This window comes from Erpetoichthys calabaricus, chromosome 1, assembly GCF_900747795.2.
Source record: "Erpetoichthys calabaricus chromosome 1, fErpCal1.3, whole genome shotgun sequence".
In the NCBI taxonomy this organism is placed as follows: Eukaryota; Metazoa; Chordata; class Cladistia; order Polypteriformes; family Polypteridae; genus Erpetoichthys; species Erpetoichthys calabaricus.
In genome coordinates this window covers 20,965,724-20,990,238 of record NC_041394.2, presented here as the reverse complement: position 1 = coordinate 20,990,238, position 24,515 = coordinate 20,965,724, and the positions used below count along the sequence as shown (strand labels likewise).

General features: G+C 40.4%; 1 protein-coding gene across 2 annotated transcripts in view; it reads left to right on the top strand.

Moving 5' to 3' along the window:
* Positions 1-24,515, top strand: part of dpf1 (double PHD fingers 1) — a 412,154-nt gene that overhangs the window by 247,749 nt on the left and 139,890 nt on the right. For both annotated transcript variants that reach the window (XM_051934320.1, XM_051934323.1), the window contains one exon: positions 4,553-4,684. In XM_051934320.1, the coding sequence (XP_051790280.1) occupies positions 4,553-4,684 (132 nt within the window). The remainder of the gene's footprint in view (positions 1-4,552; positions 4,685-24,515) is intronic.

The window sequence follows — 24,515 nt, the reverse complement described above, 5'->3', positions numbered from 1 at the left end:
CTGTCGCTGTGGAGTCTTCTGTTGGGTGGCCCCACTCAGCCTGCTAACCCCCTGAGAAGGAAAGTGTCAGTCTTCCCTCACCATTTGTTAAAGTATTTGTTAAAATAGAATAATAGTAAATGAATTAAATAAGATAAATGATAAAAAAGAATGAATAAAAGCAAAGTTTGTGTGTAAAGCCCTAATAAAATACACCTTTGCTTCAAAGTGTGAATAATACTTATACATACAATAATACATATAGCAAGCCGAATTAACATTTAAAGATATCTCCAAATTAATTTCAGATAACTTAAAATGCAGTTAGTTCACTTTTCAAGAACTGTGAAAGTAATTTCCAGGTATTTCAAAATATGTTTATTTACATTTTAAGATATTCACAATGCATTTTGAGAAATCGCTAATACATTTTAAGATGTCTCAAATACTTTTTCAGATATTTCAAACTAACTGTGTGTTCATTTCTGGGTAGGTCAAATACTTTGCATGCATTTTAAGACATCTGAAATTCACTTTGAGAGGTCTCAAAATCACTTCCTGTAAGAATGTCTTTCCTTTCCATGGACTTCTGGTCTATTTTAAGATATCTTGTACTGTGTTTGGCGGCACGGTGGCGCAGCGGGTAGCGCTGCTGCCTCGCAGTTGGGAGATCTGGGGACCTGGGTTCGCTTCCCGGGTCCTCCCTGCGTGGAGTTTGCATGTTCTCCCCATGTCTGCGTGGGTTTCCTCCGGGCGCTCCGGTTTCCTCCCACAGTCCAAAGACATGCAGGTTAGGTGGATTGGCGATTCTACATTGGCCCTAGTGTGTGCTTGGTGTGTGGGTGTGTTTGTGTGCGTCCTGCGGTGGGTTGGCACCCTGCCCAGGATTAGTTCCTGCCTTGTGCCCTGTGTTGGCTGGGATTGGCTCCAGCAGACCCCCGTGACCCTGTGTTCGGATTCAGCGGGTTGGTCAATGGATGGATGGATGGATGTACTGTGTTTGAGAGATCTCAAAATGAGCCAGAAGTTATTTTGAGATATCTGGAATTGCAATTGGATTTTAGTCAGTTGAAGTGATGAAAGATGAGCAAAGTGTAGTCTTGAGTGAGCATGATAGGATCAAGAATAGATGGAAAGCTGATGAATGAAGAAAATCCAAGGGCAGTGTTTGGGGATGGAGTCCCAAATGAAGGATGAGTACCAAGAATAAGGAGGGAGGAAGTATAGGAGGCACTGAAAAGAATGAAGAATGGAAAGGCAACAGGATGAGATGAAATACCAGCAGAAGTGTGGAAGAAATTAGGAGGAGAGGGAGTAGAAGTGTTTTGGGATCTGATGGAGAAGATCGATGAAGAGGAGATAATAATAGAGGAGTGCAGGACCAGTGTGATTGTACCCATTTATTAGGGAGAAGAGAGATATTCAGGACAGTGGACACTATAGGGGGATAAAGATGATTTCACACACAATGTGTGAGAAAGGGTTATAAAGAGAAGGCTTAGAGAAGAGACCACCATAAGAGAGAATAAGTTTGGTTGTATGCCAGGGGGATGAACTACTAATGCAGTCTTTGCATTGTGGTAGCCAATGGAGAAGCATTGAGAAAAACAGGAAGAACATGCATATGGCATTTATTGATTAGGACAAGGCTTATGATAGAGTGCCAAGTCAAGAGAGAAAGAAGGACCAGAGAAGTGTGTGGAGATTGGCTAGGATGTGTATGAGGGAGTTAGGACTTGGGTTAAAAGCAGTGTTGGGGTAGCAGATAAGACCCCTGTTAATGGAGGTCTGAACCAGGGATCTTCTTAAAGTCCTTATGTCATTGATCTGGTTATAGATGTGTTGAGTTGTGGGATAAAAGGCCAATTCCTCTGGTGCAGGCCTTTTGCTGATGACATTGTGCTGTGTAGAATGATACAAGAGGACGTTGGAGGAATGGAGAAGAGCTTTGGAAGATAGACTGCAGATCAATAGAAATAAGAAGACAGAATTGATGAGGTTTAATGATGACCACAGGATTCAATAGTTATTCTACAGGGAAAGCTGTGGAAAAGAGCAGGTAAATTTAAATATCCAGGATCAGTGATAGCACAAGATGGAAAACGAGATGTAAAGAAAACCCATAGAGTGCAGTGTGCATGGAACATTTGGAAGGAGGTATCAGGAGTAGATAGATAGATAGATAGATACTTTAGTATTGTGTTATTGAAGAATTAAGGAGAAGGTCAGGTTTTTAAGACAATGGTAAGACCAGCCATGATGTGTGGAGCTGAAACATAGGCAGTGAAGGAAGCTCAGGAGAAGAAGTTAGATATGGCAAAATGAGGATGTTGAGATGAATGTGTGGAGTAACAGAAAAAGACAGATTAAGAAATGAGATAATCAGAGGTGCAACAAAAGTGGGAGAGAAATCTAAGAAAAGATAGGAAAGTACGCTGAAGTGGTATGGACATGTAATGAGGGGAGACAATGAAGATATGGGCAAAAGAGTGATGGGAATGGAACTCCGGGGGAAGAGAAGGCAATGGAGGGCAAAGATCAGGTGGATGGATAAAGTAAAAGAAAAATTAGGGAGGTGGTGCAAGGCCAAGCTAGATGGAAATGTTGATAAGGTACATTGACACCACACAGAAATGGGGAAAGAAGAGGAAGAAGAAGAAGAGGAAAAAGGTGGTGCAACTCAGAGCTTCAAAGTGCATATAGCTTAATTTGTCCTGTGTGAGTGGCAAAATGAGGGCGTCATTCACAGGACTGGCATTCATTCCAGTTTTAGTTTGGTTTGTTCACTTGCAACCAGTGCTGCCAGAGTTAGCTCTGTCTCCTGGGGACAAAAAAAAATGAAAGAATTGATGTACAGTATGTATTTATGTAATTTTGCCATCTGTCAAACTACATATTAAAAGAAAAAAAATGCAAGTTAGTGGTGGATGGAGATGATTCTTTGCAGTCATGGCAACTCATGGTGTCAAAGGAACTAAAACTTCAAGAAATACATATGAGGCATAAGAAATCCGAAAGACCATCATCAATGAGATTCAGTACATAATGGTGAATCACAAAATGAGCATACATTACATCCTACAAAGGTGAAATTTTAGGAATTACCAGATTTGGTCTAGCAAAAACGAAAAAGAATGTTTTTATACTTGCTTCTTTTGAAATAAACTGTCAATAATCCATTTGATGTTCCGCACTTTGGACAAAAAGACATCTGAGTGTAGGGTGTCTGAATTTATTATCATGAGAATCCCAGTGAACATTGGAACAAGTCTTTTTAAACTGCTAGATAAGAATGAAAAGATCCCAAAAAGGCCAATGCTGATTGATAACACCGGATTTCACATTTCACTTGTGATTTAACAAAAACTGATTTATTGACTAATAAGTGGTATTTTTCTTGAAAGATATTTTTGCAAATAAGCAAAAATGTGTGTGTGTATGTGTGAATATGAATGTGTAAAAAACTTAATGCTTGAAAAACTATTCTAAAAATATCTATCTATCTATCTATCTATGCACGCTGATTACAAAAAATTGTGATGTTATACACAGGAGCTCACCCACTTACAGTATATATCTAAAATTCTTTACAATACATGTTATACTATACAATGAATATATATCTATGTACATATATATGCATATATATACAGGGTATATATGTATGTATACCATGTATATATACAGTATACAGTTCATGTAAATGCACAAAATGTACAGTAAAACATTATGAGTGTGTGTGTGTATTTATTTTAATTAGTCCAGTTTTCCTACTTTAGTGAGACCCTAAACAAGATAAGACCACCCTCAGCTCTCAATAGGCAGAATCCAGCAACATAATAAGCATATACAATAAATAAAATAATGGAAATACAAATACACATGAAAGGTACAATGCAACAGATAGATATAGAGGGACTAAAGGTGCTATATAATAGACAGATAGAGTTAGACTTTAACTACACCATATATGAATAATCACAGCTAACAGACCGTTCCACTGACATTTTACCTTAAAACACCATTTATACTCAATATTTCTTTAAACATGTCTGTTTCATTAGTTCATTTAAAATAGGCAAATTTAACAATCAATATAAATGAGTAGGTTTAACATTAATGTAGTGCATGTGGTTAGTCCATTTTTATTTTTAGTAGAAACAGAAATTTGATAGATAGATAGATAGATAGATAGATAGATAGATAGATAGATAGATAGATAGATAGATAGATAGATAGATAGATAGATAGATAGATAGATAGATAGATAGATAGATGGCACAATATTAAATTTCCTCAGGGAATAAATAAAGATCTATCTATCTATCTATCTATCTATCTATCTATCTATCTATCTATCTATCTATCTATCTATCTATCTATCTATCTATCTATCTATCTATCTATCTATCTATCTATCTATCTATCTATCTATCTATCTATCTATCTATCTTATAGTAATCGAGGATATTTTGAAATGGTGTCGGAGCAGCAGAGACACGTAGCATTGCACCTTCATGCACATAAGGACTATTAATCACTTTTTCATTTCTCTTTTCTTTATGTCTTGCAGTTTGTGGTAAGCGCTACAAGAATCGACCGGGACTCAGTTACCACTACACACACACACATCTTGCAGACGAGGAAGGAGAAGAAGACTCTGAACGGCATACACTCCCCTTCCACCGGAAGAACAACCACAAGCGTGAGTAAAGCTCGTGTTTGCGGGGGCAGCGGGCTGGGGATGGGGAGATGCAGATGTTGTGATCAATGTCCATACATGCTGTGCCCACAATTTTCAAACTGTTGTAAATGGAGAGTTTACCTCAAAGAACAGTAGCCTGATATTCGGTGCCATGCCAGGCGCTCACTTGATGTGCTCTTTCAGTATTTCTGGCTTGTGAATTGATGACACTGTTGTTGGACCAAGAACAAGACAGAACATTTGTCCCAAAGTAAACTTTGCTCATTGTGTGTTTAGTTTATTTTCTATTGCTAGGGTAAAGTGAGAATTTAAAGTTATCAACCCTCATATGGATTTTCACATTTCTAGGCTTTTTTTTTCACTCATTTTAAGATGCCAGACCCCTCTACTCTACGTATATACAGTATGGGTTAGGAGAACGCTCGCTCGGCGGTCTGTGGGGCCCCAAACAGTTGCAATAGGAAGTGACTGCTGTTTAACTACACAGGATACTGTACCCTTTCCACATGAAAGAACAATGGTCTAAAGTGTTCTACAAATAATTAAGAATTAAAAAAAACAAACTGTAAGGGTGTGATAGGGTGAGTTTTTGCCGTATTCATTAAAGGGCCCCAGACCTTCAGTGTCAAATCATACTTTAAATAGTTGTGTCCATTTCCATTGACTGCAGCCTTTCTCGATGAAGAATCAAACCCATTTGGTTGACAGCTGAGTACCCTGGGGTTGTGATATCTTGCCTTGCTGTATTAAACACCACCTGGTGGCAGAACTGGGGACATTTCACTTTCTTTCCGACTATTATGCCTAAGAGCAGGAGTCCAGCATAAACAAAAATGTATGAAAATGCAAATCAGCTTATTTGATAAACTCTTGGTCCCTGTGCAATGTGTAATCAATTACATCCATTCTCTTTAAAAAAGACAGAGAATCAGACCAATCATATGTCCCGTGTGTTTGGAGTTCTGCCACTAACATTTCCGTTCTTCGTAAGAAGTGTGGCAGGTTTAGTGTGGGCGTATGGGCTGCGGTGATGTCCATCCCGACACTGAAGTCAAGCAGCTCAGTGGTTCAGAATGAAACATTTTGACATTTCTTCACCATCTTTGAGGGCAGTGAAATGAGCAGATGTGAAATGTGCAAAATGGGAGTCACGTTTGACACTTCAATATTGAGAGCACAGCATCGCCTGTCTGCAACACGTGAACTAGTTTGAGACACTCATAGAAGAAAGTCCTTATAGGGAACTCATTCATGCTTTTATAAAATCCTCCTTCAATTCTATATATCATGATGTATCTAAAAGTCATCCCTAAATGACCAGTTTTTAAGCTCAGGGGACAAACCACATCTAACAAATTTGACATCTCAAGTCAAGTCAAGTCAAGTCAAGAGTATTTATTATCATTTCATCCATATACAGTACAGCATACAGTGAAACGAAACAACGTTCCTTCAGGACCATGGTGGTACATAAAACACAGGACAACGAAGACTCCATAACACATAACATAAGGACACATAATATATAACAAGGTGAGTCAAATGTGCACCCATGTGCAACACTGCAGAACAGAACACATGTATCAGATATCAGTCCGGTGCATGAGTGTTCAGGAGTCTGACTGCTTGGGGAAAGAAAAATGTTACCCATTCTGGTGGTGACAGCCCGAATGCTTCGGTACCTTTTTCCCAATGGCAGGAGTGTAAACAGTGAATGTGAAGGGTGTGTTGGATCATTCACAATGCTGGTGGCTTTGTGGATGCAGCATGTGGTGTAAATGTCCATGATGGAGGGATGAGAGACACCAATGATCTTCTCATCTGTCTTCACTATCTGTTGTAGGGCTTTGCGATCCCCGACCGTGCAATTTCCAAACCAGACAGTGATGCAGTTGCTCAGGACGATCTCTATGGTTCCTCTGTAGAATGTTGTTAGAGTAGCTATTGGAAGATGGGCTTTCCTCAGCCTACGCAGGAAGTAGAGCCGCTGCTGGGCTTTCTTGGCTAAAGAGCTGGTGTTGTGGGACCAGGTATCCTTCGGATGAGACATAAAAGAGAAGTCCTGACTCTCTGTGTTCACTAAAGATCCCTGGGCATCCTTTGTAAAGATTAGGGTGTATCCTGATGTCCTGGCTAAACTCCCAACCACGGCCTAGTCATTCTGGCCCCCTAATCAGATTAGATAGATAGATAGATAGATAGATAGATAGATAGATAGATAGATAGATAGATAGATAGATAGATAGATAGATAGATAGATAGATAGATAGATAGATAGATAGATAGATAGATAGATAGATAGATAGATAGATAGATAGATAGATAGATAGATAGATAGATAGATAGATAGATAGATAGATAGATACTTTATTAATCCCAATGGGAAAGTCACATTCTCCAGCAGCAGCATACTGATACAATAAACAATATTAAATTAAAGATTGATAATAATGCAGGCAAAAAACAAACAATAACTTTGTATAATGTTAAATGTTAACGTTTACCCCCCCCGGGTGGAATTGAAGAGTCGCATAGTTTGGGGGAGGAACGATCTCCTCAGTCTGTCAGTGGAGCAGGACAGTGACAGCAGTCTGTCGCTGAAGCTGCTCCTCTGTCTGGAGATGACACTGTTTAGTGGATGCAGTGGATTCTCCATAATTGATAGGAGCCTGCTGAGCGCCCATCGCTGATGTTAAACTGTCCAGCTCCATGCCAACAATAGAGCCTGCCTTCCTCACCAGTTTGTCCAGGCGTGAGGCGTCTTTTCTCTTAATGCTGCCTCCCCAGCACACCACCACGTAGAAGAGGGTGCTCGCCACAACTGTCTGATAGAACATCTGCAGCATCTTATTGCAGATGTTGAAGGACGCCAATCATCCAATGTCCCTGATTGGCTAACAATCTCTCACCTCTTCCGCACCTAATTGCTAATGTGTGGTGAGCGTACTTCTGCAAAATGGCCGTTGTCGCATCATACAGGTGGATGCTGCACATTAGTGGTGGATGAAGTAGCTCCCCAGCTCACTGTGTAAAACACTTTGAGTAGCAAGAAAACAAGTTATATAAATGTAATGAATCAATCAATCAATTAGTTAGTTAATTCATTAATTAATATGACTGTTGTCATCTGTTAAACAAACAATAAGCTACTATGAAAAGGCCATGTGTGTAAAAGTAAAGGCATCACTTGATTCCATAGCGTGTAGAAGCACCTTTACAATTAATGACTCCGACTCATCGTGTTGGGCAACGTTCAGTCCTGTCCAATTTACAGCTAGTGATGGGAAATTTGTGAACAATTCATTCTTTTTTGAGTGACTCTTTTCAGTTAATCATGGGAACTGATTTGCAAGTACAAAGAGGTCAATTCAGGAGAGCTCAATAGGAGCGCAAGAGTACATGTGTGGTGCCCCCAGCCTCATTCGTTTAGACGTTAAAAGCGCATGTGCAAGTGCTGCCCGTCTGAATCATTATCCTCGTTCATTCACTTGTGATTCTTTCTAGTTAGAACACTCTCATTGATTATTTCCTTGTTCATCACACAAGTACAAAACAGTAACAACATATGTATATTACAATGTTTTAATTGTTTATTTTGTACAATTCATTGTTGGAATTCTTTTATACACAATTTATAGGCATAATATATAGTATTACATCTTGCCTGAAGAAGGGGCCTGAGTTGCCTCGAAAGCCTGCATATTGTCATCTTTTTAGTTAGCCAATAAAAGGGGTCATTTTGCTTGACTTTACACTATGCATAATATTAAAATAATATGTCTAATAGGATATTGTGTCAAGGGAAGATTGTAAGAAAATATTAACAAGACCAGGGGAATAAACATGTAATAAGATTCATAGCAAACTGGGAAGAGCAATAAAAGCTGGCAACCAAAACTCTCGGAACAAAACAAGAGACGAAGTCAATGGCAAAAAGAGTTCAAAACTGTGATGGAACCCTCAACGAAGTAGCCAACTACATTAATAAATTTTATTCTCCTTTTTGGAAGTAGCCGAGTGGTAACACAGGCCTCTATCGTTCTATTTACACCTTACTGCTGCTGACTTCACAGGATCACGTGACGCAAATCCCAGTCACAAAAACAAAAAAACGAGGCTTCCAAGAAAAAAAAATCTTCAGTTTCTTCTTAAGGATACCAAAGTACACAGACACAAAGTAACAATCATTCCTATGACAGTATTTTTATGTCCCTTTGTGCTTTCAACAAATTCATCACACAAAACAGAACCTTGTAAAATTATTATTCTAATTATTTCAAGTTCGAACTAAATCATTGCTTGAGATCGAGTGACACGATTCTCCTTCATTTGATTCCCAAACGAGTCACGTGATTCTCATTGACACAAAACTGAACCTGAGAAATTATTATTCGTCTAAGTATTTTGAGTTTGAACTAAATCATAACCTGAGAACGAGTGACACGATTCTCCGTCATTTGATTCATGAACGTGTCACATGATTCTCATTTATTTGATATGTGAACCAATTCATTGAGTCATTACCCGAGAATGAGTTACACAGTTTGTGCACACATACGATTCCATAACTTTGTGTGTTATTTTCAATTTATTGTCATGCATTTACATTATATTGGCAAGCCTCATGCTTTCAAAGAGGTTTTCGTTATATGATAAGAAATACAAGTATGTTTAACACAATTTTAAAAATATAAATGACGTGTTATAATTAAATCATAATTAATTAATTTGTGATTCATTCAAGGTGAATGAAAGTTTTATAGTTTTTTTATTATTGACGAATCAAATCGATTCTCTTAATTATGTAGTTTGGAAAAACTGAACTAGCAAAGTGATTCAAAATGTTCATCACTACTTACCACATTACTTTAGTTCAGTGATCTTTGTGGCTATTTGTTTATGATCAGCCCTCGTAAGTCTTACCTCAGCACCCCAAGGAAGTCTTGGCCATTCCAAACCCTCAGTTCTTTGTTGTTCTTGAGCCTTTGAAATCATAGATTTGCTGTTGGCTCATTGTGCTGTTTCATCATCCATCTTCAGCTAGGTTTTAACTGTCAGATGGATGCAGTCACATTTCCTGCTAGGACACTCTGGTGTTAAGAGAAGTTTGTGGTGGACTCAGTGATTGCAAGGCCTTCAAGTCCAAGCCCAATCATTGCGTCCACTGCGAAAAAGAACCAACAACAGTATGCAATCCAATCTTCTGTTTCTATAATTACATTAGATGATGGTGACATTCAGTATATGAGGGGGGACACAAAAACTCCTGCAATTGGTCAATAGTACAAGAGCTTGGGGGTAGTGTCAAGTATGCTGCTGGGTATCACATGACAACAGTCTGGTTAATCAGTCCTCCGATTGACATGCTGCTGGGCTGACCAGTTGTGTGTTTCTGGTGTTTATTCTTCAATTGCGCATACGACTTGGACGATTTTTTTTCCACCAAGCCAATGTGGCAGATTTTCAAGAGACAATGACGATCGCATCTTTCGACATTGATAGACTTGTTCATAAAGATTTTGTTCTCTTTGGACAAACTGTTAATCAGTAACATTACACAGAACTGTTGAGGTGTCTATGGGAAAGGATCAGAATGAAAACATCTGGAGAAGTGACACACCCAAAAGTTTATTTTACACTAAGACAGCACACTTGCACACACCGCAGTGTCATTCAAAGAGATTTTGACCAAAAACAATGTGGCTGCTGCTTAACACCCTCTGCGTTTTTTTTGTTTTTTTCATTTCCTCTTTGGCATTCTGGGATACTGAATTTAAATGACATTAAAATATGAAAATATGATGGAGTCTGAATACTTTCTGAAGGTGCTGTAGATACTATAGATAGGCGAAGCATGATAGATAGATAGATAGATAGATAGATAGATAGATAGATAGATAGATAGATAGATAGATAGATAGATAGATAGATAGATAGATAGATAGATAGATAGATAGAGTGCATCCAGAAAGTATTCACAGCGCATCACTTTTTCCACATTTTGTTATGTTACAGCCTTATTCCAAAATGGATTAAATTCATTTTTTTCCTCAGAATTCTGCACACAACACCCCATAATGACAACGTGAAAAAAGTTTACTTGAGGTTTTTGCAAATTTATTAAAAATAAAAAAACTGAGTATTCACAGCCTTTGCTCAATACTTTGTCGATGCACCTTTGTCAGCAATTACAGCCTCGAGTCTTTTTGAATATGATGCCACAAGCTTGGCACACCTATCCTTGGCCAGTTTCACCCTTTCCTCTTTGCAGCACCTCTCAAGCTCCATCTTGTTGGATGGGAAGCGTCGGTGCACAGCCATTTTAAGATCTCTCCAGAGATGTTCAATCAGATTCAAGTCTGGGCTCTGGCTGGGCCACTCAAGGACATTCACAGAGTTGTCCTGAAGCCACTCCTTTGATATCTTGGCTGTGTGCTTAGGGTTGTTGTCCTGCTGAAAGATGAACCGTCGCCCCAGTCTGAGGTCAAGAGCGCTCTGAAGCAGGTTTTCATCCAGGATGTCTCTGTACATTGCTGCAGTCATCTTTCCCTTTATCCTGACTAGTCTCCCAGTCCCTGCCGCTGAAAAACATCCCCACAGCATGATGCTGCCACCACCATGCTTCACTGTAGGGATGGTATTGGCCTGGTGATGAGCGGTGCCTGGTTTCCTCCAAACGTGACGCCTGGCATTCACACCAAAGAGTTCAATCTTTGTCTCATCAGACCAGAGAATTTTCTTTCTCATGGTCTGAGAGTCCTTCAGGTGTCTTTTGGCAAACTCCAGGCGGGCTGCCATGTGCCTTTTACTAAGGAGTGGCTTCCGTCTGGTCACTCTACCATACAGGCCTGATTGGTGGATTGCTGCAGAGATGGTTGTCCTTCTGGAAGGTTCTCCTCTCTCCACAGAGGACCTCTGGAGCTCTGACAGAGTGACCACCGGGTCCTTGGTGACCTCCCTGACTGAGGCCCTTCTCCCCCGCTCGTTCAGTTTAGATGGCCGGCCAGCTCTAGGAAGAGTCCTGGTGGTTTCAAACTTCTCCCACTTACGGATGATGGAGGCCACTGTGCTCATTGGGACCTTCAAAGCAGCAGAAATTTTTCTGTAACCTTCCCCAGATTTGTGCCTCGAGCCAATCCTGTCTCGGAGGTCTACAGACAATTCCTTTGACTTCATGCTTGGTTTGTGCTCTGACATGAACTGTCAACTGTGGGACCTTATATAGACAGGTGTGTGCCTTTCCAAATCATGTCCAGTCAACTGAATTTACCACAGGTGGACTCCAATGAAGCTGCAGAAACATCTCAAGGATGATCAGGGGAAACAGGATGCACCTGAGCTCAATTTTGAGCTTCATGGCAAAGGCTGTGAATACTTATGTACATGTGCTATCTCAATTTTTTTATTTTTAATAAATTTGCAAAAACCTCAAGTAAACTTTTTTCACGTTGTCATTATGGGGTGTTGTGTGTAGAATTCTGAGGAAAAAAATGAATTTAATCCATTTAGGAATAAGGCTGTAACATAACAAAATGTGGAAAAAGTGATACGCTGTGAATACTTTCCAGATGCACTGTAGATAGATAGATAGATAGATAGATAGATAGATAGATAGATAGATAGATAGATAGATAGATAGATAGATAGATAGATAGATAGATAGATAGATAGAGATAGGCAGGGCACTATATGATAGCTAGACAGAAGGATATGCAATGCACTATATCGTAGATAGATGCCTATGTTTTGCTGTCTTTTATTAACAGATATTTTAATTGTCATATTTATGTCTGTTAAAAGTTGAACAGTTGATTTTGTGAGCATACAGTGAACTTTAATCTTAGAGTGTTAAAGTGATTAGACGTAGGATGTGCTAGTAGTACGTTTTTAAAGACAGACAATGCTAATTCTTTCCTGATCAACACTAATTTGCAACATGTTAGTGTTAAATGATGAGACACACATAAAGAATTTTACTAAATGTGGGCTGAAAACAGATGAGTGAGTCTTGCCCAACGTTTGAGTTGCCTTTTATGGTGGGGTGCACGATGAACATTACAGTCTCTGTTTTGCATTGACGACATAATATAAATTAGTTATTAACTGTAAAGCAGTTTTCTCTTGAGTTTGAACAAAGACAGAATGCTGTTTAGTTTCCATACTTGAACTGAGTCATGGAGACCTGCCTGTACCATTCGGTGCACTTCATTCATTTTTATTTTCTGCACAGGTTTGTACTGGACTGTGAATTTTAATGAAGTATTTGTTTGTAAATGTATTTGACTCTAATCTCTAACATTTCATCTGATAGTCAAGCATGGGGTGCACAGATGGCACCCAGAGAGGGACTCAATAGCTGAGTTAAGCCTTCCAAGCTGCTCGCTAGCTCCTAATGCAAATTCTCCATTCACTCCAATAATATTAAGTGGAATTTCATTTTTATTGTTCACAAAACTGGATTGCCCAAATACCAATCATCTTCAAAACACAAGAAGATTTCTTACTTGGATGAAAGTGTGCATCAGTGCTGTCATGAGGAAGCAGGAGGCTAGTAGGGCACCCATCTTCTGTCACCAGGAAACACACCACTCGGCCAATGAAAGAGGTCTACTTGTCTGCTTAAGCCCACCGTGCCAGAAAAGTTCCATCACAGAGATAGGTGGTCTCCATACAGGCCAAGTACTTCACAACTGAAACTTAATATTCTGATACTAAATAACTGAATGCTAAACTCAAAGCAGCTATAAAAGTTAGTTTGAAAATCTTGTCAGACTGCAGAGGCATCATAATAATAATAATAATACATTTTATTTATATAGCGCCTTTCCCATGCTCATAACGATGCTGATAGTGGGCTGGGGGTTGGGGTACCTTATTATTAAATGCTTAGTAATACTAGGTTAGCTTTAACTATCTGCAGAAATCATGGTAAGAGCCATTTGCTAGTTATTTAAGTTATATAAATGTTTGCCTAAATATTAGTGCATAATCTATGGGAGGTTCCTACAATGCCAATAAGTTGAATTGAATTGGTATATTCTAATTATTTCTAGCCTCTCTGACTATACATTATACTCAGTTAGTGACCTACCTTGCCATGTGTATGGCATTGATGGCACATGGTTTTAAACCGTGCCTTATGTGCCAAGTAACACGAAAGGCAACATGCTCTATTGAATGTGCAGCGGCGTACGTTTAAAGCGTACTGAAGAAGAAGTAAAGCATCTGTAAGTACAGAAACAACTAAAGTTTGACAAGAAAAGCTAAGTTTAGAAAAGATACATTTTTTCTAATTTTTTTTTGCCTTTACATGTGTAACAACCTTTTTTCTTTATTCTTGTGCGGATTATTTGCTTTGAATTTTTACTAAATATTTTTAAAAGAACTTTTGGACTGAGAGATTTCTTTCGGCACGCGTTTTACCCATGCTTTAACCTGCCTTACACACCCGCAGCTACAACCACGTTAAAACATTACAATAGATGTAACAATAAAGGCCATTCAGCCCAAAAACCTTGTCCATCCTTTTCAGCAGGACTGTCCAAAATAACATCAAGTGAAGTTCTGAAGGTCCAAAAGTCCTACAACTGTCCACAGCACTACTTGATAATTCATTCCATGTTTCCGTAGTTCTTTGCATGAAGAAAAAAAACGTTCTAATATTTGTGCAATATCTGCCCTTGACAAGTTTCCATCTGTGTCTCAGTGTTCTTGTTGAACTCATAAGAACGTGAGAAATTTGACAAATGAGAGGAGACCTTTCAGGCCATCAAGCTCATTTGTTTAGCTAATAGCTACGCTGTCCAAGTATCACATCCGGATACTTCTCAAAGGTTGGCAAGGTTCCTGCTTCATCTCCATGTCTCAGTAGTTTGTTCCAGATTTTCATAACTCTTTGCATAAAGAAGCACTTCCTGGCATTGGTATTAAAATGCACTTCTTAATTTCCACTGGAGTCCTCAAGTTTATGATTCACGGTTAAGTTCGAAGAATACTTCTGAATCTACGAGATCAGTGATTTTAAGGATTTTAAGGGCCTACATTAGGTCCCCACGCAGTCTCCTCTGCTCGAGACTAAACAGGTTTAATTCTTGGAGTCCTTAAGTCCTGGGATGCACTTGGTTGTCCTCCTCTGCTCTTCAAGTGCCGCTACATCTTTCTTGTAGCGAGTGACCAGAACTGCACACATTACTCCAGATTTGGTCTCACTAATCTTTATATATAATGTTCATTTGGATCTTGATCTTTGTCCGCGAATTCACTGCCTTGTGCGGTGTTCCTGCTGTGTTCAGTAGAAGGCAGTAGTGATGGAGGAGGAGAGGAAGTGAGGGGGAGGATCGTTGGATGAGGTTGGAGTGTGGTGATTAAAGAGGATTGAACTAAAGGAGACTACGTGCTATTTGTACTGGCTGAATGCACAACACCTTGGTTGTTACTTTTATTTACAAACACTGTCAATAGCACTCTTTGTGTTAAGATCTGGCGTCGACACCTGCTTTGTTGTCGAGACTGTGGTTTTTTGTGTTTCTATTGACCGTCGTTGGCAGCACTTCGTCCAAATCGAATGTTCACCCACTTCTTGGAGTCGGCAGTCAGAGTATATAAGTCGGACACACTTCTGTGATTTTCCATCAGTTGGCGATTGGAGTTCAAGAAAGAACCTTTGGTTCTTCCTTACTCTTTGGATTGCCACAAAGCAACCTGCGAGATTGGAGAAAGGTTGAGAAGAGAGGAAACGACAGCGTCATAAAAACGAGACGAACTGTGAATGGAGAGAAGCAGAAATGCTCCTCCACCATCACATAATTACTATTCGGACAGTGATTCCGAGTACGCCGTTCCTATCGAATCAATGTCCAAGGGTTTTGTTTTGTAATTTTGTTTCCCTTATAAAAAATCATAATGCTGTGCGATGAAGGGCCCAGTTCACGATTGGCAGCCACGTTTAAACAGGGGATCCCTTCACAGACAACTTTAACACGTGCAACATAGTTGGGCGCACATGGCTAGTTCATTATATAATCTGAGCATAACATCTCTTGATTTAAATTCAACAGTTTTTACAATATAACCTAACATTTTATTTGTCTTTTTAAATGCTTTTGCACATTGCTTAGATCAGTGGTTCTTAAACTATGGGGCGTAACAAAGAGGGGGCATGAATGTTGCCATATGTGGCATAATTTCGCTATTCATAGGGAAGTTTTGTAGCGGTGTATTGGCAGCAAAAAATATAGGAATAAATTTTATTAGGGTTTCAAAAAAACGTTACGGGGGCGCGATTAAAACTGTTATGAAAATTCGGGTCGCAAATACTTAAAGGTTGAGAAACGCTGGCTTAGATGAAGGAAATGTTGCGTCAACATAAACCCTTCTCAGTGGTTCCTTCCTGTAGGACAGTGTCTCCCAACTTGCATTTATAATTGACGTTCCTTTTGCCCACATGTAGCGTTTACTGTTTCTTACATTAAACCTCCATTGTCCAAGTTTTCACCCAGTTCTGAAGCTTGTCCAGATCTTTCTGAATTGTTTCTGCTGCCTCCTCAGTGTCTGCCATTGCTCCGATTTTAATATCATCTGTGAAATTCACTCACGTTTCAGCCAAGAACCTGCCATTCCTTCCATTTGTTGGTAGAACAGAGAAATCGCGATTTGGAGCTCTAGAAGTTTCCACAGCACGTGAACATTGTGTCCGACCACATCACAAATATATGTCCTGTGGAAACAAAAGACTGTCAGGGCAGATGTTTATCACCTACGTTAAATGATAGAAGTTTCAGTCAAATAAACAATGCAAAAAACAAGTTAACTTATTAATATTATTCTTCTTTATTGCATGTAGAGGTTGAGAAAATATCGACAAACTCAGACGTGGTAAGTAGCACGTTGTCAGCTTAAATATTGTCTTGCTAATGACGTCACGCACTGCAAATACTATGAATGGGTTCATTATTAATTTCTTTACCGTTCTTCTTCGACATTTTCTGATGTTAAGCTCTTTTTTTAGGGGCTTCTTCACCCTTAGATTCTGAATCTTCCAATAGTTTTGTGATTTAAAATTTACTTTTGTTGTTATGCATTATTGTATCAGTTTCCACCGCCATCTTGCTTATTTATAATCACACTATTTTGCCTCCCTGTCGTTAGGGCAACTTCCATGATATTCAGAGATTGTAACCTGCGTTAATGATGCAAAAGGATTAAAACATGAAATCATTTCCCGATCCGAGTTTACGGATTCCAAAAAACAATTTTTACACTTCATTTTCTGATTTCAGGTGGCGCAGTGGTAGCGCTGCTGCCTCGCAGTTAGGAGACCAGGGTTCGCTTCCCGGGTCCTCCCTGTGTGGATTTTGCATGTTCTCCCCGTGTCTGCGTGGGTTTCCTCCGGGCGCTCTGTTTTCCTCCCACAGTCCAAAGACATGCAGGTTAGGTGGATTGGTGATTCTAAATTGGCCCTACTGGGTGCTTGGTGTGTGTTTGTGTGTGTGCGCCCTGCGGTTGGTTGGCGCCCTGCCTGGGGTTTGTTTCCTGCCATGCGCCCTGTGTTGGCTGGGATTAGCTCCAGCAGACCCCCGTGACCCTGTGTTCGGATTCAGCGGGTTGGATAATGGATGGATGGATATAAAATCCAATGTCTGTCTGTCTGTCTGTCTGTCTGTCTGCTTTTCATGAGAGAACTACTTCATGGATTTAGATCGGGTTTCTTCTATAATTTGCTTGAACATTCCGGTTGATTTTGCGACTTCTCTCATTTCGCTATGTATCATAGTTCGTTTTCGGTACCAATTTATTTGTGCGAATCCAAGAAAAAGGCAACGGGCCGAGGGGAGGTACCTTCCTCACTCACTCACCAGCTTCAGGGCGTGTACCTTAACTCCGCTTAGCTAGCGAACGAGAGAACAATTGAATTCAACTTTGTTTGATATTTAAAATAAAGTGTTACTTAGGTCTTGATGAGTCTGAGTCCGGATAGTCTCTTAAGTACAGGTCCTGGTCATAAAATTAGAATATCATGACAAAGTTGATTTATTTCAGTAATTCCATTCAAAAAGTGAAACTTGTATATTAGATTCATTCATTACACACAGACTGATGTATTTCAAATGTTTATTTCTTTTAATATTGATGATTATAACTGACAACTAATGAAAGTCCCAAATTCAGTATCTCGGAAAATTAGAATATTGTGAAAAGGTTCAATATTGAAGACACCTGGTGCCACACTCTAATCAGTTAATTAACTCAAAACACCTGCAAAAGCCTTTAAATGGTCTCTCAGTCGAGTTCTGTAGGCTACACAATCATGGGGAAGACTGCTGACTTGACAGTTGTCCAAAAGATGACCATTGACACCTTGCACAAGGAGGGCAAGACACAAAAGGTCATTGCTAAAGAGGCTGGCTGTTCACAGAGCTCTGTGTCCAAGCAGATTGATAGAGAGGCGAAGGGAAGGACAAGATGTGGTAGAAAAAAGTGTACAAGCAATAGGGATAACCGCACCCTGGAGAGGATTGTGAAACAAAACCCATTCAAAAATGTGGGGGAGATTCACAAAGAGTGGACTGCAGCTGGAGTCAATGCTTCAAGAACCACCACACACAGATGTACGCAAGACATGGGTTTCAGCTGTCGCATTCCTTGTGTCAAGCCACTCTTGAACAAGAGACAGCGTCAGAAGCGTCTCGCCTTTGGACTGCTGCTGAGTGGTCCAAAGTTATGTTCTCTTATGAAAGTAAATTTTGCATTTCCTTTGGAAATCAAGGTCCCAGAGTCTGGAGGAAGAGAGGAGAGGCATAGAATCCACGTTGCGTGAGGTCCAGTGTAAAGTTTCCACAGTCAGTGATGGTTTGGGGTGCCATGTCATCTGCTGGTGTTGGTCCATTGTGTTTTCTGAGGTCCAAGGTCAACGCAGCCGTCTACCAGGAAGTTTTAGAGCACTTCATGCTTCCTGCTGCTGATGAACATTATGGAGCTGCAGATTTCATTTTCCAACAGGACCTGGCACCTTCACACAGTGCCAAAGCTACCAGTACCTGGTTTAAGGACCATGGTATCCTTGTTCTTGATTGGCCAGCAAACTCGCCTGACCTTAACCCCATAGAAAATCTATGTGGTATTGTAAAGAGGAAGATGCAATACGCCAGACCCAACAATTCAGAAGAGCTGAAGGCCACTATCAGAGCAACATGGGCTCTCATAGCACCTGAGCAGTGCCACAGACTGATCGACTCCATGCCACGCCGCATTGCTGCAGTAATCCAGGCCAAAGGAGCCCCAACTAAATATTGAGTGCTGTACATGCTCATACTTTTCATGTTCATACCTTTCAGTTGGTCAACATTTCTAAAAATCCTTTTTTTGCATTGGTCTTAATTGATATTCTAATTTTCCGAGATACTGAATTTGGGACTTTCATTAGTTGTCAGTTATAATCATCAACATTAAAAGAAATAAACATTTGAAATACATCAGTCTGTGTGTAATGAATGAATCTAATATACAAGTTTCACTTTTTGAATGGAATTACTGAAATAAATCAACTTTGTCATGATATTCTAATTTTATGACCAGCACCTGTATATGCCACATTGAAAAGAATAATTGCAATTCAAATTGTGGATCGTGAAATGATTTTTTGGAAAGACCGTCCACCCCTAATTTGACTAATCAAGTTTTCAAATGTAGGATGTAGGATAAATTATCCCTTTGGCGAGCTACTTGGAAAGGGGTTGCGAGCTACCAGTAGCTCGCGAGCAACCTGTTGGAGACCCCGGCTTAGACGCTCATTAAATAATTGTGTGTCACCCACCATCACATTGTAGCTGTATAAGTAGAAAATTTAAACAAGCCAGAGATGATAAGGTGGTCATTGACGGTCAACAGCCAACCAATGTTCAACCATTAAATGCAGCAGGCCAAAAACATCAAGTAGCATAACGACACTCTTTCCAGGGTCATATGCTGTCTTCTGTGATCAAAGTATAAATGCGGTGGGTTGGCACCCTGCCTGGGATTGGTTTCTGCCCTGTGTTGGCTGGAATTGGCTCCAGCAGACCCCCGTGACCCTGTGTTCAGATTCAGCGGGTTGGAAAATGGATGGATGGATTTTCTGATTTCTTATTCTTTCTAGTTAAATCTCATTTTGGCTTTCACTCTGTGTGGTAGATCTTTTAGTTCTGACCCTTTTCTGACTCTGAGTACACCTCCTTTCCTCATTTTTCTTCAAAGAAAACCCCAAACTTCCAGTTCACTAACAGTACAGAGACTTCTGGTCAGCACTAAACTAACAACCAACAGTTGTGTCCTGGCCAAGAGACCACAGAATTATGACACTCAGTTAAATTAAGAAAATATACGACGGGGGACCCAAAAATTAAGAGAATAATTTTCTGGAGGCCGGAGGGGCGTTAGTGTCGACGTTTGCTGCTAGGTACGTGTACTAGACTGCCATCTGCATCATTTGGCCAAGCGGCGTCCTTGAAGTGCTCAAGCGATTGTGTGATGGAGTGCAGAGAAAACGACCTGAATTGCGGCAATCAGGCGAGTGGCTTCTGCATCATGACAATGCTCCCGCTCATACAGCATTGAGTTTCTCACTTAAAACAGGATGACAATGATTTCCCACCACCGCCATCCCACTCCCTGGACTTTGCATCCTGCGATTTTTTTCTTGTTTCCAAGAATGAAGAGGGACCTTAAAGGAAAGCATTTTCAGGATGTAGAGGAGGTCGAGCAGCAAACGACGGAGGCACTGAAGGCTATCACTTTGCAAGAGTTTCAGAACAATTTTGAACAATGAAAAAAATCGCTGGGACAAGTGGATTGCCTCGCAGGGAGAGTATTTTGAGGGTGATTACATTTTGGAAATGTTCTGAGAAATACAGTAATCCCTCCTCCATCGCGGGGGTTGCGTTCCAGAGCCACCCGTGAAATAAGAAAATCCGCGAAGTAGAAACAATATGTTTATATGGTTATTTTTATATTGTCATGCTTGGGTCACAGATTTGCGCAGAAACACAGGAGGTTGTAGAGAGACAGGAACGTTATTCAAACACTGCAAACAAACATTTGTCTCTTTTTCAAAAGTTTAAACTGTGCTCCATGACAAGACAGAGATGACAGTTCCGTCTCACAATTAAAAGAATGCAAACATATCTTCCTCTTCAAAGGAGTGCGCGTCAGGAGCAGAGTCTGTCAGAGAGATAGAGAAAAGCAAACAAATCAATAGGGCTGTTTGGCTGTTAAGTATGCGAAGCACCACGGCACAAAGCTGTTCAAGGCGGCAGCTCACACCCCCTCCGTCAGGAGCAGAGAGAGAGAGAGAGAGAGAGAGACAAACAAAAATCAATACGTGCCCTTCGAGCTTTTAAGTATGCGAAGCACCGTTCAGTATGTCACTTCACGAAGCAGCTGCACAAAAGATAGCAACGTGAAGATAATCTTTCAGCATTTTTAGATGAGCGTCCGTATCGTCTAGGTGTGCGAACAGCCCCCCTGCTCAATCCCCCTACGTCAGGATCAGAGAAAGTCAGTGCAAGAGAAAGAGAAATGGAAGCTGGGTAGCTTCTCAGCCATCTGCCAATAACGTCCCTTGTATGAAATCAACTGGGCAAACCAACTGAGGAAGCATGTACCAGAAATTAAAAGACCCATTGTCCGCAGAAACCCGCGAAGCAGCGAAAAATCCGCGATATATATTTAAATATGCTTACATATAAAATCCGCGATGGAGTGAAGCCGCGAAAGGCGAAGCGCGATATAGCGAGGGATTACTGTATACAGTTTTTTTTTTTTTAAATTCTCGTTATTTTTGGGTCCCCCCCCCACCCTCCTTGTAACATGAAATAAGTGAATATGCACAAGAAATCCATATAACAAAAAGTAAGGCTGAAAACAGCGATAGCAAATACAGAAAATGTTTCTTCAGCTAAAGAAAAATTAGTAAACAAACCAGAATCATAGGAAACATAGGTGACATTTTTTTTTAGCATTTTGTAGCCTGTACATCATGGTACAAAAAAAAAACACCCTGCATGTTCTAAGATGAGCACACATAATAACAGTAATAATAATTTTTTTACATTTTCATAGTGAGTAGGGAGCCACTTCAACCACCACTAATGTGCAGGGATGATGCGACAGCACCAGTACACTTACCACACATTAGCTGTTAGGTGGTAACAGGAGATGAGAGATAAATAGCCAATTTGAGACAAGGCATGATTAGGGGGCCTGAATGACTAGGCCCTGGTGACTTCGGGATACCCCTATTCTTTACACCGGATGCCCAGAGATCTTTTAGAAAGAGTCAGCACCTCAGTTTTAGGTCTCATCTGAAGGACAGTGACATGTTTACAACACAGTGTTCCCATCATTGCACTGGGGCATTTGGATCTACACACAGACCACAAGGTAAGTGCCCCCTGCTGACCTCACCAACACCTCTTACAGCAAGCAACCCAAGCTTTTTCTGGTTGGTCTCTCATCTAAGTACTGGCCGGGCCCGAACAAGTTTATCTTCAGGTGGATTGTCAGTGTTGTAGCAGCAAAGCGCTGGAGCCCCAGCTTTATGTCTGGACATCGTGCCCAGGGTTAGATTGAGCTTTGCAACCACTGCTGCCAGGGACTATGCCAACTTTCTACACCCTTATCTGAGATACAATGAGCTTTAAGGTTGCCAATTTAGACTCATCTCTGTCAACTTAGATGTATTTGACATTCAACTCATCGCAACTAGAAAATAAACAGTTCACAAAGGCAGAGCACCTGTTGACAATGAGAGGCTAAAATAAAAAGAAATAAAAGACGATGCAATTCACATCTACACTTGAAGTGTGGCTGAAGCTAGAAGGAGAAACAGCCAGAGCTCCCGGATAATAATTTATAGAAATATTCAAAACACCCTGGAGAAGGCTAATTTTGGAAGTGAGAGGAAAACGAAGATTCACTATTAATTGCTTGTCATCCTTACTCCATAAATGGATAAAATAAGAGAGCAAGAGCACATGGCTACAACGTGTGGGCAAGCCAAAAACGAAATAAAACATGACTAATGGAGTGTGATAGGAATAAAGAGTGCTTACATTGAATATGGTGCCTTTCATGGTGAGCGTTAGTTTCTGAACTTGGTTTCCACATTGTAAAATCTTCAGACATACACTCAGGATCTATATTTATTTTGGTGTTAGTATGCTGCCTCATGTTTATAGATTTCTGGATTCAAATCCTCTCCATTTGTATTTTCTTCCTGTGTTTTTTTTCTTTGTGTCTTCAGCTGTTCTGCTCCATTTTAACGACTTCATGTACGTTAACTGGTGACCCTTATAAAAATACAGGCTGTGATGTCAGGGTGGCCCCGCCTCTTTGGGTTCACACAGAACAACACATGATAGAGAGATAGTAAACAATAAATTAACAGAACAATGGTAACGACAGATACATATATATAGTGCTCAAAAACAATTTAAGGACCACTTTTTAATCCGAGTATAGCATCAAGTCAATAAAACTTGTGGGCTATTGATCTGGTCAGTTAAGTAGCAGAGGGGCTTGTTCATTAGTTTCAGCTGCTTTGGTGTTAATGAAATGAACAACAGGGACACTAGAGGGGCAACAATGAGACGACCCCCAAAACAGGAATGAATCGTTTAACAGCTGGAAGCCACTGACATTTTTCCCTCCTCATCTGTTTTGTCACTCGTCTTGCATTTGTCTACGGTCAGTGTCACTACTGGTATCATGAGGCCATACCCGAACCCTACAGAGGTGGCACAGGTAGTCCAACTTCTCCTGGATGGCACATCAATACGTGGCATTGCCAGAAGGTTTGCTGTGTCTCCCAGCACAGTCTCAATGGCATGGAGGAGATTCCAGGAGACAGGCAGTTACTCAAGGAGAGCTGCTATATTGCCCACCATGGTCTGGTCATTCTGGCCTCGCCATCATCGCCTTTCTTTATTTGGCTGTCTCTGAGCCCTTTACCACTCCATAGCTAATGTGTGCAGAGCGAACGGGTGCAAGAAAGGCTGCTGTCTCATCATCCACATGGGGGCTACACATTGGTGATGGGCCCCCACTGTCCATGTAAAGCACTTGGACTGTCGAGAAAAGCGCTATATAGTTGTGATTCATGAATAAAGTAATTAATGGCACAGTGTGAATATGCCTGTGTGTGAGCGGGTGCTGTGATTAGATTTGAGGCGATACTGGAGATTATCTAATGATTAGATATTTTGCTTTCTTACTGACAATTTTGTTCTATGCTGAGATAATCAGAATTTAGCCTTTATATTGTTTAAACAACTGGAGAGAGACCTTCAAACTGATTTTAAGCAGATTATAAACAAAACATGTCATTCCGATATTGTAAGGAATGCTGGGAAGCAATCTCACAGACACAAAAGAAAAAGAAAAAATTCTGTGATGACACCACAGAGCATGCAGTCGAAAGCAGCGGATGACCTCTTGTCCAAAAATAAAACCCGCCAAACACACCACAGTACTTGTTTGGCATCGTGTCAATGAACGCAGTGATCCCAGCACTGCCATTTGTCAACTGGGCAAAATGGACGTTTTGAGACAAAGCAAGACAGCAAACGTTCTAGCACATCTGAGGACTTCATATCCTGCGCGGTAAACTAAACTAAGTAATAGTCTTCAAGTAGAGGCTAACCTTCTGCCTCGCAGGGTCTGCCAGAGTTATGGCTTTCGTTTGCACAATCTGTAAAATATGAGGGTAAGTAAAAAAGTAAAGGCAATATGAAAATTACATGGTAAGCATGATGGATAGAAATTGACTCATTTGCAATGGCTTATGGGTAGTTTAAGC